The sequence below is a fragment of the Solanum tuberosum genome, unplaced genomic scaffold (genome assembly GCF_000226075.1).
Source record: "Solanum tuberosum cultivar DM 1-3 516 R44 unplaced genomic scaffold, SolTub_3.0 scf00118, whole genome shotgun sequence".
Classification (NCBI taxonomy): domain Eukaryota; kingdom Viridiplantae; phylum Streptophyta; class Magnoliopsida; order Solanales; family Solanaceae; genus Solanum; species Solanum tuberosum.
The window spans coordinates 1,571,543-1,587,827 of record NW_006239043.1 but is presented as its reverse complement, the minus strand read 5'-3'; the positions used below and the strand labels follow the sequence as shown (position 1 = coordinate 1,587,827).

Genomic DNA, 16,285 nt, shown 5'->3' with positions numbered 1-16,285 from the left:
TCCCCTTTTTCAATTATTTGTCATCAACATCTCATTTTCTTTGAATTTTATCAATGATTTCAAGATTTTAAGGAGTGTTTAACGCTCAAGCAATTTAATTTCTCTTAATCTAAAGTGGAAGGAGCTTTCCATCAATATTTAGAGATTATGTTTGGAAAATATCACATCAATTCCCTAAGTTAATTTTCTCATAGCTAATTATATTAGAGTTATACATCTTAATCTCTTTTTTATTATTATTACATCTGAATGAGATTCCTTCATTTCTTTATCAGAAGTTTTGAGTTCGAGCATCAGAAATGGAGAAATTTATGGTCAGAAGCATTTCCCCTTAAATGGGCCCTACTTGACATGGATTAATTGGGCCAATGGGTTCAGGGTACCGGCCAGATGGTGGATTCGAGCCTTGGGAAAGAAAATATGTCTTGTTAGAGAATGTTTTCCACTTAAATGAACCTTAAGTGGTGTTGTATGAATTAGGCGGCCCAATGAGTTCGATTCCTTGGCATGAAGAAATTTATGATAAAGAGCAGTTTCGTCTTTAAATGAGTCCTACGACATGTAAATATGAATTAATCGGACATGTGGATTTCGACTATTAAATGGTGATTTAAGCTCGTAAATGAAGAAACTTTTAGTAGAGGGCATTTCCCACTTAAATGAACCTGCAAATCTGAATTAGTTGGGCTAACAGATTCCAAACATCATATAATTAAACCAATTTTTTTTTATATAAGAATCTCTTTCCCTAAAAGAAAAAAAAAGGGGGTAAAATAGAAAAATAAAAAGAGCTTTATTATTAGTATAATAAAATGAAACTTGATTACCTAACACCCCTTTTCTGCTTAAGGAAAGCTTCAAAAGTTAAAGTCCAGATATGTGTAGGACAACTTAGCCTTTATTCCCTAGCATTTTGTCTTGTTTAATTTTAAATTCACTAAATTTTTTTACTATTATTTGTTGTGGTCCATTTTTTTAATTGTTTCTTTTTTAATTCTGTTCCACTAAAAACAAATTTCAAGAATATGTTACAGCTAAACCATACAAATTAAATAAGCATAAAAAAAAGTGTGTGAAGCATATAGAGATATTGTTCCTTATAATCATTACTATCTTTTTCAAAGTTGAGTAGTTAAACTAGGAAAAAGAATGAGGAATTGAAATATTATATTTTAGTCTTTCAAAAGATAAAGCCTTCGGTCCGGTGCACTAAGCTTTCGTATAAGTGTGATTCAAAAAAAAGTTAAACTACAAATGTGTATTGTATGCAATGGTATTTTATATTTTTGCGAGAAGTTATTTCCACGGTTTGAACGCATGACCTCCTGGTCACATGACAACAAATTTATCAGTTACATCAGGCTCTACAATAGTATTTTACTAAAAACTTATAAAAGATAATATTAAAAATAACTAAGTTGGTTTTGATTTGTTTTTTTTGCTAAGGTTTGCTTAACAAGAGGGGAAGTCCATTCTCTTAATTCAACTCAATTTGTTTTCTTTATATAAGTATAAATGGACACTTCAAATAGCTACAATTACAAAGTCTTATACACATCTTATTTCTTTCTTTAGTACCTTTTAAGTTTCAAGAATTGTACTATAGTTTGAAAGTCATAGAAAAAAAATATGTCTGGCTTTTATGAAGTTTGTGGTGAGGAACTTTTTCATGTTCATCCTGATCCTGTTATCTTGGAACTCAATAATTTGCAGAACCAACTCAAAGGTTAAAAAACTAATTTTTAGTTTTCACTTTCTTAAATTGTGCTTCTTGTGTATTTGTCCTGGTGCACTAAGCTTCCGCTAGGCTACGGTACGGGGATGGACCTGACCACATCGAGTCTTTTGTACATAGCCTTACCTTGCCTTTTTTCACAAGATGTTGTTTCCGCGGCTTGAACCTGTGACCACCTGATCACATGTCGGTAACTTTTTACCTTTGCATCAAGGCTCCCCTTCATTCTTCATATGAAGTGGATAGTAAAAAGTTGTCGCCATGTGATCAGGAGGTTACAGGTTCAAGTTGCGAAAACAGCCTCTGGTAAAAATGCAAGGTAAGACTACTTACATAGACATATTGTGGTCCGGCCTTTCCTTAGACCCCATGCATAGCGGGAGCTTGGTGGACCGAAGTGTCCCTTTTTTGTCTTTTCTCAATATCTAACATGTTTAATTGATGATTTTTTTTTATATTATTATTACTTTCATAATTGGATTGATTTGGACATATGATCAATAACAATAGTTGCTTGAGGAGTTAAACAACTCTGTTTAAGATGTTAAAAACAAGCTCTACATCATCCTGTTTACCAAAAAGCTTTCAAATTTAGATATGTGGAAACATGTTTGATCTCTTTTTGATGATCTTGTCAAACAAAGGGACAAGCTTTCTGTTAGTAGCTATGTTATTCGGACTCACCAAAAATGTTGCCATATACGTGTCAAGTCCTCAAAAGATGCACTACTTTTGAAGTATCTGACATGTACCTGGTGTTAATTTTGAAAAGTCCGAGCAACATAGGCTGGTGGAACTTTCAATCAGCAGGGCAAAACAACTGAAAATTTAAGAATTCAAGAATTGAGTATATTCTAAGTTTGTTCTGATTCTGTCTGTCCAGCTTGTGTTAAAATAGGACAAATAATAATCTGCTGACAAAATTCAGGTAGGCCTTGCTAGGCTAACACCGAAATGATCTTAGCGATTAGGTATGATGATTACATGACATGAGCTTAAATGATCGACCTCAACTTGTTTGAGACTGAGACATAGTTGTTGTTGTTGATTAGATAACCTTGCATTTTCGTATAAACATTAGATAGTTTTTTGGCTTAAAGACTAGCTAAAGTCCTGATTTCGGGCTGTAGTATATCATTTTTTTTGGTAACTGGCTTTTCTGAAGCTTCGACGTGTATATGTGTATGCCTGTAACATGCTACGTATGGATATAAGCGCGATATTTAGCTGTTGAAATTCAATTCTTGATGTGAATTTCATCAGAGAAGGATCGAGAACTTGGAGCAGCGGTAAGTGAAATTAAGGCTCTGAAAGCATCTGAAGTCCTCAAAGACAAGGCTCTTGAAGAGGTACTCTCAACTCAATTGGATTTGCTATTTTGCATACATTTGCTTGTTACAGTTTAGCTATTATATTGTTTGATAATGAAATTCCTATTTTTCACAGCTCAGAAATGAATTTCGAAGACTGGAGGGAAAGTTGAAAATTGGCGAAAATGTAGTTGAACAAAAGGTATGTCATTTCATCGTTTGTGTAAAATGTAATGCTATTCAAAAGCAACCACTTCTTTACTCAAAAAGGGCACGTCAAAATGCAGAATCTTGATATCAAACGACTTGTTAACGAGAAGAAAGAAGCACTGGCTGCACAATATGCTGCTGAAGCAACTCTTAGAAGAGTATATGCAGATCAGAAAGACGATGATGCTCCTCCTCTCGAGTCTATTATTGCTCCCCTCGAGGCAGAGATTAAGATGTACAAGAATGAGGTACTTAAAAAATGATAAGAACTCATTCCAAGTGCTTTGGCAAGCATTAACTTGTTCTCTTTGGCAAATGCTTTAGATTGCAGCATTACAGGAGGATACAAGGTCATTGGAAAGACACACGAGGTCTAAAGAAGCCGCGTTGCTTGAAGCAGAACGGATTCTTAAAAGTGCTTTAGAAAGAGCATTAATAGTAGAGGAGATTCAAAATCAGAACTATGAGCTAAGAAGACAGATTGAAATCTTCCAGGTAGGAGTTTCAACTGGAAAATTACAATAGACGGTGGACCCCCTTAGCTTTTTCGTGTGTTTCCTTCTTTACATCTTGAATCCCCCTAGTGAAAATTCTGGCTACGGCATTCCTTTCAATGCAGGAGGAGAACAAAATACTTGATAAGACGAACCGTCAAAAGATTCTTGAGGTGGAAAAGCTTAGCCAAACTATTTTAGAGCTTGAGGAGGCAATTCTTGCTGGAGGAGCAGCAGCTAATACACTTCGTGACTACAAACGACGTATTTCTGAGTTACAAGTAATTAAAAACACATCTAGACACATATTTAGCAATGCTACTAGACGTACGACTATGTTATAGATCATAAGGCCTGAGGTTAATTTTTCCGAATCTTGTAGGAGGAAAAGAGGACATTGGAAAGGGAACTATCAAGAGTTAAGGTTTCAGCAAACCGAGTAGCAACTGTCGTGGCAAATGAGTGGAAAGATGAAAATGACAAAGTTATGCCTGTAAAACAATGGCTAGAAGAAAGAAGGCTGCTGCAGGTTACTAAAGCAAGATATTGCGCGACTTAAGGAGACGTTTGGACACAAACCAATTTTTCAAACAGTTTCCACTCACAAAACTTCAACCTGTTTTCAAGTGAAATGAATGTCCAAACAGAACTTCGACTTCAAAAAACTCTTTTTACCAATTTTTTATGTCCAAACGCCTACTAAATAAGTATTTCTGATCATAACTTATCAGTTAGACTTACTAAGATGCTTTTTTACCTATGTGTTTATAGGCAGAGATGCAACGATTGCGAGACAAATTAAGCATATCAGAGCGAACAGCCAAGGCAGAAGCACAGCTCAAGGTGAGGTTTCAATTTTCATACACTACGCGATTCTTGAAACTAACTTAATCTGTTTTCTACTCATCCGGTAAATTTTTTTTGCTATAGGATAAGCTAAAACTGAGGCTCAAAACACTCGAAGAAGGTCTGAAGCAAGCGTTCAATCCTAATGGATCCACAAAACCTCAAAAGACTAAACACTATCTTGGAAATAGCTTGGTAAAAAAGAGTTTATGGACTTCTCGAAATAAGATCATTGGCAATACTGTTGGAAAGGAAAATGCAGAAATGCAGGAGAACTCCATTGTGGATATAAACTACAAAGAAACCATAGACGCGCATAAGATCAAGAACCGAGGAGGTGATCAGGATGAACATAAGACTAATGGATGCAGCCAGAGCGATAACGATGATATAGTATCTGGTTTTTTGTATGACAAGCTACAGAAAGAAGTTATCTGTTTGAGGAAATTTTGTGAGACAAAAGAGTCTGCTTTGAATACTAAAGATGAAGAAATTAAGGTGAAGTATTACCATAGTCCTTACACACGTTTATCGTCTTCTTTTTATCAGTTTGAACAATCTGTTTGATGTTTACAGATGCTAACAAAGAAGACTGAGACATTGTCGAAAGCTATAGAAGTTGAAACAAGAAAACGAAAAGTGAAGCAACAAGGTCAGTGTATCTTTTATCATCTTTTTTGCTATGTTGCTCGGATCCTCCAAAAATGCCACTAGATGTGTGTCAGATCATCCAAACATTTAGCATATTTGGAAGATCTAACAAGGTTAGGCAACATTTTTGAAGGATCCGAGCAACAAGATTTTTTGTACACTATCATTAGACCATACTGATTTTGAAGATGGTCTATATTTGAATTAGGGTCATGAGAACATCTTGAAGATTCACGTAAAAAAAAGGACAGCTCGGTGCACTAAGCTCTTGCTATGTGTGGGGCACTATGAATCTTGAAGATACATGTAATGGAACAAAAAAGTGAAGCTACTCTCTTGGTATCAGTCTGATTCTTGCATTTCTTGTATATATATACAAAGAATGAATAGTGATTGATCAAAGGAATAAAGATTCAATTTATTTGTAATGTGTAAAGTGAGTGATTAACTCTGTCACAACTGGAATGTAATATTTCTTTTGTTTTTGCTTCTTATTTTTATAGTTACTCTCAGCTTTAGATTCAGATGAACACTTAACCCTCAACACCTTAACATATACAATTATGTCATTATATTAAAGTTGACATTTGTGGCCCAGCTCGGTGCACTAAGCTTCCGCTATGTGCAGGGTCTGGGGAAGGGTCGGACCACAAGGGTCTATTGTATGCAGTCTTACCCTGCAATTTCTGCAAGAAGTTGCACAACTAAAGATGAGTCTTCTTTCAAAGAGACGCGAACATTTAACTTTGTGAGTATATATTTTTATTTCAAACACGCTGACAAGGCTCACAATAAAAGAAGTCATAATAATACATAGATGGGATAGACTTTGTACTCAACTAACAACTAAATACCCCAACTTTGAAAATGCACATCTAGACACCTCAACTCGTCCCCACTGTTTCTCGTGGATACCAGAGTTGACATAACATACAAATTTTGAAGATGTCTAGATGATCATTTTGTAAGTTGTTACATAAATTGTTATGCTCCTAGAGACATATATACATAGGAATGTTCCATTTATGGATTTCTCCCTTTCCAAAATATAATGTGAAGAAATCAAGAAATACAACTGGTCAACTTTGCACCTATATTGAATTTCATCTTCTTATTATAACAACTTTACACCTAAAACTAGTAAAATTTGGAAATATTAGGGTTGACCATGGTCAAATATGTGTCTAGACAACCTCGGATTGGAAATTTTTGCATTCCAACACGTTCATATCAACAAGGTACTTGATGGGATGGATCAGATCCCTCCACTTTAATCAGAGGTCTCGGATTTCAGCCCTAGAGATGAAGAAACTCCTGATACGTAGTTGTTGTTACAATTCCGGAATAGTATCTAAAGAAGGCTTCCATCTTTTACAAGATTCACTTACTCTCAAAGATTGATCAATTGAAATTTGTCCAAATTGAAGCTCTTTAACATTTTTCACAAGAACTTCCAATTGTTGCTTTGATAGCACAATCTTGATTCTTTGACTCTTGCAATTATCATTCTTGTCATTAGATACACATCTATGTGAATGACATTGTTGAATAACATAATATTGCATCTCTTTTTCATCACATCTTATCAATTTTTGATCATTGGATAAATCATTTTCTTCATTATTCAAAGATGGAGATAGTAATAATGTATCAATACAATTTCCCATGATTAATTGCATGAAAATTGAAGGGAAAAAAATTATGAGTTATTTTACAAAGGACTATCTATATTTATAGTGATGACATAGTGATAAAATAATATTCAAACGTGCAGACCACCTTTAATTAAGAGCAACTTTAAGTTAATAAAAAAATTGTGCAACCATGCATATTTTAATTTCTAGAGAACAAGAAAGAGTGAAGTATATTATTATATGGAAATGGAATAAAGAGCTCATCAAGAGGCACTTCTGCTATTCAAAGGCATTCTCAAGGCAGTGACGGAATCAGAATTTTCACTAAAGTGAATCAAATGTCAAATATAAAAAAGTAAACATACGAATAAGTCAGTATATGTACATAAAAGATTTATTTATTTCTTTTTACCTATTTATACACAATTCCAATGAAGGGGTGTCAATTGACAACCCTTGGAGGCTGAGCTGGATACCAGATTTAATTTAATGAGTTTAATTTTTAAGGTTTCTAACATTGATTCGTTTCATTTTACTTGTTCCTTATATAAAAAATAGATGATTCAATTTATTTGTTCATGATTTTAACAAATAAAAAAAATGTTTTTTTTTCATATTAACCGTAGTATTAAATAGCATTAAGGTTAATTTAGTAATATACACCCTTCGTAGGCTCTCCTCGTCCCTTCTTTAGCTCCCTTCATGACTCGAACTCATAACCTTGATGTTGGAAGTGAGAGATGTTTATCATCCGAACAACTTCATCTGATTAAAGGCTTCTTAAGGGATGCACAGTCATCAGATCAACAAGAATCGAGTAATATAAAAATATGTATATTATACTTTAATAATTAGCCTAACCAAAGTCAGAGGCCTGAATATTCTCTGAATATTATACCTAATGAGAACATGAAAATTCAAAGGTCAATTCAATGTCGGTGCTAAAGAGGAGGGACACACAAAAAAAAATAGCATTATCCACACTAAGGTTGATCTTTTCTTAGTACGCTAATAGAAACGAAGTCAGAATTCTAATTATATTTATATTAAATTTATTATAGTTACAAATTATGAGTTAAATTTAATATTTATAGAAAAATAAAGAAACTCGACAAAGTTAGGAGTAAACTCTTACTCGCACCATCGATCAAGTACTAGCTTACATTTTTCAAATTCGATCCACCAACAAAATTCTTGAATTCCACCACTAACAGAATAAATCATAGACTAACGAGTAAAAAGGCGATAGAAACAACATAGGTACATGTATGGAGAAAAAAAAGTGGAAAATAAATAAATAATCAAAGATATAATATTAAACCACAAAGTATTATTTTAAATAGGGAAATGATTATTTAATGAAGTGTTTTTCTTTAATCAAATTATATAATCAATTACTACTATATAATAAGACAGTTCACCATCCATCTGGTCACCTACTTATTATTCTTTATGCACTCATTAAAATAAAACGGTATACATCGAATATGGTACTATTATTAATGAATACAATAATAAACATCCATATGGAGCCCAAAACTTTGTTCTGGGCTCTTTTAGAAGCCCAATAAAGAAGTACTAAGTAGGCCCATTTAAGTGACCCACAAATGATTTGGGTCACATTACATAATTGTGCATCCTTGACCATTTTCTTCATTATAGTAATCATTGTTCCCATAATAACCCTTTCCATAGCTAGATGGGCCCGGCCCGGGCCCATATCCATACGAGTAGTTACCGTGGTATGGAGCGGGCTGTGGGGGTACAGGTGTTCCGTAATACTGGTAACACGGGCCACCGGTATAATGGCATTGCCCACAGCCACAACCAGGCATTGCCTGGGGGTATCCGTGAACTGGTGGCATCATCATCATTGGTTCGGATATCCATGGGGTTGCCACCATTGCTGCAGATGTAGGACCGTCCTTGGGCTTTTCGGGATCTTTTGGTTTGTCCTTGGGCTTATCAATTACAGTGGGCTTTTCTTGTCCTTTGGGCTTATCAGAATCTTTCGCTTTGTCTTTGGGCTTTTCGGGCTCCTTTGCTTTTTCCTTGGGCGTTTCAAAAGTGACAACCTTAGGTTTCTTCTCTGGTTCTTTGGACTTCTCGGGCTCTTTGGGCTTATCACCCCCTTTGGGTTTTTCGGGCTCCTTGGGCTTTGCGGGCTCTTTGATCTCAATGCTCTTGATTGCTTTTCCTCCTTTACAACATAATTTATCGCGAATCCTTTCAGGACTACAACAGACTACAAGGATGGTGATAGTATTGGCCTTCTCATCATACATCTGATCTCGAACCTCTGCAATTTAAATCATTTTAACATCAAATACAAAAAAAAAAATGAAAAAAATAACACTATCACATCACTCCAAAAGACATCTATAAGTAATTCTTTGAAATTATAATCTTGAAAATAAGACAGGCAACGTTCTATGTAAAGGTGACTCACGAGGCATTTTGCAGAGAATTTTCTTGGCCTTCTTGTAGCAGCAGGGACACTGAAGATCCACCTTTAGCACCATTATAGTGGTCTATTGAGAAATTTTAAAAAAAAATTGTAAGGTTATTTCATTATTGGTAAAAAAAAATGTTTAAAACTTGAAATTGTTGTGTTATACAGCTCCCTTCAAACTTATCTAGATGATATTTGACTAGATACAGAATTTCGACAAGAAAAGATAAATTATTAAATTTTGTGATTTAAATAAAATCATAAATATTTATATTGCTATATAAAATCACCTAATTAGAATACTAAAATAAAATTACTCTTCTATAAGAATTAGTACCAAAAAAATACCCCTAAAGATTCGAAATAAAATAACTTTGCCCTTTGTTTCATTTTTGAAACAAGAATATCCTTATATTGTTAGTTAAGTAGTTCAAAAATACCCTCTATACAAATCAAGTACCTCAAATATTCTCTTCCCACTAACAATCGATTTTGATAAAAACAAGGGGAAAATAGTCAATTTTACCTTTGAACTGAACACTTGCACCAAATATAAAAAAGGTAATACTTTCTAGACAGACTAATAAAAAGAAAGTAAAACACATAAATTGAAACAACGGATAAGCTATTACCTTTTCTTTGTGATCACCACCCATGGCTAAGAATTGAAACTAGAAATGAATTCCTTGTGATTATTTGAGAAGGAAAGAGAGAATGAAGGAGGAAAAAAAAGGTGTGATATTAATAGTATGAAAGAAGGGAAAAGAGATAAGTGTGTGATGTGTGAAGTTAGGAGAAGAATTTGTTGAAATTCATGATATTGATTTGATTGTGTGGTGGCTATAGCTAGCTAGTTGTTGATTGCTGACTATATACTCTTTGTTTGCATGTGCTGGATTTGATCGGCACACCTCACCTTTACTTTTTCTATATTATTTTTTTCAAACCTAAACATTATTATATCATTTAATAGTAAGTAAGAATAGTGATGGAGTCGGATAGAGCTGAGGGATTCGAATAAATAGATTAGGGATGGAGCCAGATAGAGCTGAGGAATTCGAATGAATAGAATAGGGATGAAGCCAGATAGAATTGAGGAATTCGAATGAATATTTTTTTTTTGATGAAAATGATATTGTTTACGTAGGTTTAAATTATATTCTATATATATATATATATATATATATATATTATAATTTAAACCTACGTAAACAATATCATTTTCATCAAAAAAAAAATATTCATTCGAATTCCTCAATTCTATCTGGCTTCATCCCTATTCTATTCATTCGAATTCCTCAGCTCTATCTGGCTCCATCCCTAATCTATTTATTCGAATCCCTCAGCTCTATCCGACTCCATCACTATTCTTACTTACTATTAAATGATATAATAATGTTTAGGTTTGAAAAAAATAATATAGAAAAAGTAAAGGTGAGGTGTGCCGATCAAATCCAGCACATGCAAACAAAGAGTATATAGTCAGCAATCAACAACTAGCTAGCTATAGCCACCACACAATCAAATCAATATCATGAATTTCAACAAATTCTTCTCCTAACTTCACACATCACACACTTATCTCTTTTCCCTTCTTTCATACTATTAATATCACACCTTTTTTTTCCTCCTTCATTGAATTCTTTTATTTTTCTGTATTTTCATTTTAATATTTTTAATTATTTTAGTGAAAAAATTGATTTTGCCTTAAAATAGGAAATACTATAGTTAGTGATAATCACTTCTATACTATGCACTTATGTGTTGGTAGTTGATTAACTTATGGGCACTTTATTTGACTATTTTCACCATGACAAATACGAATAATTCTATCTATCAAAGTTTAAATTGAACTAAAAAAATAATTTATCTTTTCTATCTCATATTAATTATCATATTTTTTTGGTTTTCGGTAGTCAAATTAAGTAAACTTTGACTAATATATATTTTTAAAAATATTTGTTCATATAGTTTTCAATTTAGCTTCAAAATTTAGTTAAGTCATCTTTCAAAAAAGCGAAACATGACAACTAATATGAGGTTGATGGAATAGTATATTTTGCTTTTATTCAAATGATGAATTATTAAAAGCTATTTAACAATAAATTTAACAAAATTTGTAGCTAATTATTTTTATTTTTATAATATTAGAAAAAGTAAAGAATAGAGTAGGAAGTGGTTTTAGTTTGGTTAGTGCAATAATGGAAGATGTACCCCACATGGCAGGTATGCTTAACCCATGTTATTTTTCACTAGTTTCATTTATTAGCATACTATATTATGTCCCTTAATCATAAAAGGATTTAATTAATTACATGAGAAAATCTCCTATGATTAACTAAAAAATTGAATAAAACAATATGTTTCTACAAAGATTTTCGTTATTTTATTTATCATTTTTAAAAAAAAATTATATAACTAAAATAACATTTATAATGAAAAATGAAACCAATCCCTATATATTTACTAAGTGGATTTTAATATATTATAAAAGTTGTTTGGTTTATTTATTTTTTTGTTAATAATAGCTTTTATTATTTAGTAATCAATTTCACATATTATAGATAGTTACATTTTAAATGATATGATAGCATAAAAAAATAATTACACATTCACATCGTGCATGACAAAATACTTAGTTGAAAGGTCGGATGACTAAGGATAGGAAGTAGACAATTTCATTTATGATACTTGTTTTTTTTCTTTTTGTTACAAAAATTATTTTTCTAATCCATAAAAAAACTTATTTTCTCGAGAAAAAATATTTTCGAAATAAACTCTCTTTTTTTCCCTACATAAATTCTAAAAAAAAAAATGTCATTCTCATCTCCATCCTCCAACACCAAGAATCTTCTAGTGGTTTTTATTGGTTTAAATATTGATAGATATTATATGTGACCATAGGAGTTTCAATATTAGACTTTTCGTCCATATTTATGATAATAGCTCTAGAAAAATGATTACGACATTTGGGCCCCTATTGTTTAGCCATTCAAACACTTGGACAGTCCAAATTCTAGACCCCTACAGGCTACATGATACAAATTCTAGAATATTGTATCATTAAATAATCAATGGAAAGACCGTAGGGATATATATATACTAGCAATTTCTTAAAATAAATTAATTTTTGTGCATTAATAGTATATATTTTTTATTATTTTATAAAGTTAATTAAAGTGATCTACGATAACATGGCTTTAATTTGTTAGCTATGCACATTTTTGTCTTATTGCTAAAGAAAGATGTTAAAACGTTATTAAAGCTAGGTCACTCAAATAACGTGGTGGTTGACTCTTTTTTTTATAAATTTTTGGTAGTTTGGTATTTTATTGATTCGATTAGTTCAGATTCCTACCACATAAAATTTATTAAATGGCATGGTTGAATAATTATAACAATATATCTAGTATAATTTCACGAGTAAATTGATCTGGGAAAGATGGTGTGTATGTTGACCTTATATATTCCTATCTTGTATAGGTAGAAATGTTATTTTCAATTAACTCTAGACTCAAATAACGTATATGTCAATACAAAATTTTAAAGAAAAACACAATAACAAAAAAGTCATACTGAAAATAATCGAGAAAAGAACAATAATAATAAGAAATAGTATGATAATCAAACAAATAAAAAAAAAATTCCCATATAAAAAAGAACTATTTGTATAACTCAAATTCAAAATGTCTGATGAAATGCTGGAAGCTCAATCCCACCCCACAAGGCCACAACCTCCTTTTCACCAAATGAACCTATTTCAGTATTTAGAATCAACAAATTAAAAATAAAATCTCCCAATAAATTATCACACCTAACATATATAACAAATTTAATCAAAGACGTTTTTCTATTTCTATTTTTAATGTATATAGGTGAATAATTGAAATGCATGAAATTATGCCAGTAATGCACTAGGAAACTATCATATTCAAACTAAAGAACTTTTTTTTTTGGTTTTCGTGTTTAGTATTCGTACGGAGTCTAATTAATTTATATTTATATCTAAAAGTCTTATAATAAAGAGTAAAATACTATACTTAAGATGATTTTAGATTTAATATTTGAACTCGAAATTTAAAAAGATATTCACCATTCCACTGTAATCTTTAGTGGTTAAACTAACTATTTTAATACCTACTTTGAATTTAATTTTCTAAATCATAGAGATGAAAAGTATCATGTATATTTAAAAAAAGAACTTAATCAAATAAATGCTCTATCAAAGATCCTTGAAAGGACAACAACCTAATAAGTAATTAAAGTGAATTTTAAAAAGTACTACTCTAAAATATTGTTAACAAGGTGTATGAATATATTTTTTTCACCCCTTTTGGATGGCAATGTACTTTAAATTTGGTGTATGCATCTCTTTTACTAAAATATTTAATTTGTAGTTTATTATTAAAAAAATTTATTTAAATTCTATAGGCCTATTCATAATATATCACTAAAAAGCAAAAATAAAATAAAATATATACTTCGTGTAATTTCATAAATGAAGTTTAGAAAGGGTAAGATAAATGCAAACATTATCTTATTCTTTGTTTCTAACAGACTGTCGGCTGAAAATGAATGTTAATCGAATCAAGAGAAAATATGACAATTAACAAAACAACAAGATATAAAACAACGGCATATCGAGAAAAAAAAAACATGGAATATAAATTAATAAAATTTTATTAGACCATTTTTCTTATGTTTGGTCCAACTGGTATGTGTAACTAATAATTTAAATTTTTTTCCTGTCGGTGCGTCTGCATCTAAAATTACAATTTCCCTTTTTCTTTCTTTTTGTTTTTATTTTCATTTATCAACCCTAGCTCAATGATTGGTACATGACATTAAATTTTCACTTATTGTTTTAATTATCTTGAACTAAAATACTAAAACAAATAATAATTAGAATTTGCTATGAACTTCTTCGCCAAATTATATTGTGCATAGCTAATAAAATTTTATGACAATTCATCGTTGATCCATCCCTAAATAAGATTAACGTTGAACTTTAGTATTTAGTTATGGAATGTATATATCGCTAATTCATATTTTTTATATAATAACCAAGAAATTGTATTTTTATGTCTCAAATTACAGTATGATTTCTCATCGTTTAGGATCAGCAGCTACTGATAATCGTCTTGATAAGCTATTATTTTACCAACTAATTAACTAATTAGACGCGAACTCTCTTGGATAATTCTCATTTTGCTCCTCAACATAGCCACAGGGTATAAACAGCCGTTTTCGATTATCCCACCCCCACCCCCCACCCCCCAAATTCTTGCGCGTTACTCACTCACCTCCTACTAAAAAATCTCTTTCCGACCAACTTACATGTGTTAAAACACATTGACAATGTTCATCTTGAACTAGAATCAAACTTTTCATCAGATTCATAATTACAATTTATTTTTACACCTTTTGCTTCTTATTTAAAAAACTAAAAGTCACCGAATCTAAAAGTAATCATAATTAAAATAATTATAATGATCAATAAAGTAAAAAGGTATTTCATAATTAATAATTGTTATTGGAAAGGTTGTTAGGGAAATGGGCCAAATATTTTTTTTGTCAAATAAATCCCTTTGCTTAGAAACAAAGGAAAGATCTAAATTATAAAATTTATTTTATTAAAAGATTTAGGACATGTTTGAAAGGTCACATTATATTGTAAAATGTGGATGTAATTGGATGTTATAACATAGTTTAGCTACTAGCTAAGTAATTACCTTGATCAATACAATATAGAAATTAATATAATTATTCATCATAAAAATGGTCTAGACTTTCGAAAAGATAAAAAAATTTGTAGATTCGTGGACATTTTGTATAAGGAAAAATATTAGACATTAGTAGATAAATTACAAAAAAATAACGAAGGGCGGACCTATAGTGGGTCAAGTGGATTCAAATGAACCCACTTCGTTGAAAAATAACACTGTATATATGTATATTTTATCAGGTTTAAAAATTTATATGTATATACTAACTTTTGACCCATTAACATAAGTGTCACCCTTGGTTGAGTGGTGAAGAGAGTTCATTTTTCCCAGCCAACTTATATCTTAAACCCACTTCGTGAAAATTCTGGGTCCACCACTAACTATAATCATACTATAAAAACCAAATAAATTATATTTGTGTAACCAAATATGACATGATAAATCCTATCATACCTATATTATGAAAACCAAATGAATTATTATAATTACTATATTATATAATTATTAGGGTAGTAGCATAATTTAGTAAGTATACCTTAGCTTCTAAATGGGAAATATCTACTTTCCAAATTTGGTGGCAAATACTATTGGGCCATGTGATGGCAGGCCCATTAGGACCATATACATAGCCCATAATAGGGGAGACACAAAGATAAGAAAGTGACTTGTCCACAATCTTTATTGCCCAATATCAAGATTTTGCATATGCTTTTTTAACCATATATAATTGGACACATAGTGAATTGTTAATTTAACTTATATGTTATTGTGAGTAATAAAGAAATATTTAAAGGGAAAATTATGTGGTTAAGCAAATTTATACTACTTAATTAGTCACTATAGTTATAGTTTGTCACAACTAACATTAACCATTAATTACGGGCTGACTTCGAGTTTGTATAATTAGCCACATTTGTATAATTCGCCATGTTTGTATAATTCGCAACTAACAATTCTTCGTTTGATTTATATTTGTATACGATGGTTAGTATTTGTATATGACGATGATTTCCTTTGGTTTTTCAGTTTTATCACCATATGCATTCAATCTTTTTGTGTATAACTTTATAAAGTTTGTATAAACGTGTAGTTTTTGGATTTTGTATAATATAATTTATATAATGTAATTTGTATAATATAATTTGTATAACTATATAAAGTTGATATGTTTATGTTTGTATCAATTCGTTATTTCGAGTTTATCATATTTGTATAATTCCAGACTTT

The 16,285-nt window shown here is 31.3% G+C and overlaps 2 protein-coding genes across 2 annotated transcripts; one reads left to right on the top strand and one right to left on the bottom strand.

Moving 5' to 3' along the window:
• Positions 1-1,553: 1,553 nt before the first annotated feature.
• Positions 1,554-5,682, top strand: LOC102605192 (microtubule-associated protein 70-5-like). Its single transcript, XM_006350211.2, has 11 exons — positions 1,554-1,726; positions 2,999-3,084; positions 3,182-3,247; positions 3,333-3,503; positions 3,580-3,750; positions 3,875-4,030; positions 4,132-4,278; positions 4,521-4,592; positions 4,680-5,093; positions 5,172-5,247; positions 5,455-5,682. The coding sequence occupies exons 1-11, from the start codon at positions 1,630-1,632 to the stop codon at positions 5,460-5,462; spliced, it is 1,464 nt and encodes a 487-aa protein (XP_006350273.2). The 5' UTR covers positions 1,554-1,629; the 3' UTR covers positions 5,463-5,682.
• Positions 5,683-8,234: 2,552 nt separating this feature from the next.
• On the bottom strand, positions 8,235-10,249 carry LOC102599167 (neurofilament heavy polypeptide-like). The gene is made up of 3 exons (XM_006350195.2): positions 9,965-10,249; positions 9,330-9,411; positions 8,235-9,179 (listed from the first exon to the last, which is right to left on the bottom strand). The coding sequence occupies exons 1-3, from the start codon at positions 9,986-9,988 to the stop codon at positions 8,503-8,505; spliced, it is 783 nt and encodes a 260-aa protein (XP_006350257.1). The 5' UTR covers positions 9,989-10,249; the 3' UTR covers positions 8,235-8,502.
• Between the last annotated feature and the right edge of the window lie 6,036 nt (positions 10,250-16,285).

What these genes read in the sequence shown, in the direction of transcription:
- LOC102599167 (XM_006350195.2), bottom strand. Translation starts at nt 9,988, where the DNA reads ATGGGTGGTGATCACAAAGAAAAG. An exon ending in GTGGTGATCACAAAGAAAAG is followed by an intron (nt 9,412 to 9,964) that starts GTAATAGCTTAT and finishes ATTTCTCAATAG; the next exon opens with ACCACTATAATGGTGCTAAA. An exon ending in AATTCTCTGCAAAATGCCTC is followed by an intron (nt 9,180 to 9,329) that starts GTGAGTCACCTT and finishes TTTAAATTGCAG; the next exon opens with AGGTTCGAGATCAGATGTAT.
- LOC102605192 (XM_006350211.2), top strand. Translation starts at nt 1,630, where the DNA reads ATGTCTGGCTTTTATGAAGTTTGTGGTGAGGAACTTTTTCATGTTCAT. An exon ending in TTAAGATGTACAAGAATGAG is followed by an intron (nt 3,504 to 3,579) that starts GTACTTAAAAAA and finishes CAAATGCTTTAG; the next exon opens with ATTGCAGCATTACAGGAGGA. An exon ending in AAGAAAGAAGGCTGCTGCAG is followed by an intron (nt 4,279 to 4,520) that starts GTTACTAAAGCA and finishes ATGTGTTTATAG; the next exon opens with GCAGAGATGCAACGATTGCG.